The sequence below is a fragment of the Lottia gigantea genome, assembly GCF_000327385.1.
Source record: "Lottia gigantea unplaced genomic scaffold LOTGIsca_16322, whole genome shotgun sequence".
In the NCBI taxonomy this organism is placed as follows: domain Eukaryota; kingdom Metazoa; phylum Mollusca; class Gastropoda; family Lottiidae; genus Lottia; species Lottia gigantea.
In genome coordinates, this window is record NW_008708022.1 from 1 (window position 1) to 1,061 (window position 1,061).

Consider the following 1,061-nt stretch of genomic DNA (forward strand, 5'->3'; position numbering starts at 1 on the left):
TTCTTTCTCTTTAGAACGTCATGTGTTTAGTTCTCTCTCTCTATAACGTCATGTGTTTAGTTCTTTCTCTCTATAACGTCATGTGTTTAGTTCTTTCTCTCTAAAACGTCATGTGTTTAGTTCTTTCTCTCTATAACGTCATGTGCTTAGTACTTTCTCTCTATAACGTCATGTGTTTAGTTCTTTCTCTCTATAACGTCATGTGTTTATTTCTTTCTCTCTATAACGTCATGTGTTTAGGTCTTTCTCTCTAAAACGTCATGTGTTTAGTTCTTTCTCTCTATAACGTCATGTGTTTAGTTCTTTCTCTCTAAAACGTCATGTGTTTAGTTCTTTCTCTCTATAACGTCATGTGCTTAGTACTTTCTCTCTATAACGTCATGTGTTTAGTTCTTTCTCTCTATAACGTCATGTGTTTAGTTCTTTCTCTCTAAAACGTCATGTGTTTATTACTTTCTCTCTGTAACGTCATGTGTTTATTACTTTCTCTCTGTAACGTCATGTGTTTAGTTCTTTCTCTTTATAATGCCATGTGCTTAGTCCCTTCTCTCTATAACATCATGTGTTTAATCCTTTCTCTCTGTAACGTCATGTGCTTAGTTCTTTCTCTCTATAACGTCCTGTGTTTAGTCTATAACGTCATGTGTTTAGTTTTTTTCTCTCTATAACGTCATATGGTTAGTCCTTTCTCTCTAAAACGTCATGTGTTTAGTTCTTTCTCTCTATAACGTCATGTGTTTAGTTCTTTCTCTCTATAACGTCATGTGTTTAGTTCCTTTCTCTCTATAACGTCATGTGTTTATTACTTTCTCTCTAAAACGTCATGTGTTTAGTTCTTTCTCTCTATAACGTCATGTGCTTAGTACTTTCTCTCTATAACGTCATGTGTTTAGTTCTTTCTCTCTATAACGTCATGTGTTTAGTTCTTTCTCTCTAAAACGTCATGTGTTTAGTACTTTCTCTCTATAACGTCATGTGTTTAGTTCTTTCTCTCTAAAACGTCATGTGTTTAGTACTTTCTCTCTATAACGTCATGTGTTTAGTTCTTTCTCTCTATAACG

General features: G+C 34.0%; 1 protein-coding gene across 1 annotated transcript; it reads left to right on the forward strand.

Moving 5' to 3' along the window:
- Positions 1-461: 461 nt before the first annotated feature.
- Positions 462-656, forward strand: LOTGIDRAFT_81046 (hypothetical protein; the record flags this gene model as incomplete). The annotated part of the gene is made up of 1 exon (XM_009051320.1): positions 462-656. A coding segment is annotated over one exon (195 nt), but the record flags the coding sequence as incomplete, so codon positions are not given.
- Positions 657-1,061: the final 405 nt, after the last annotated feature.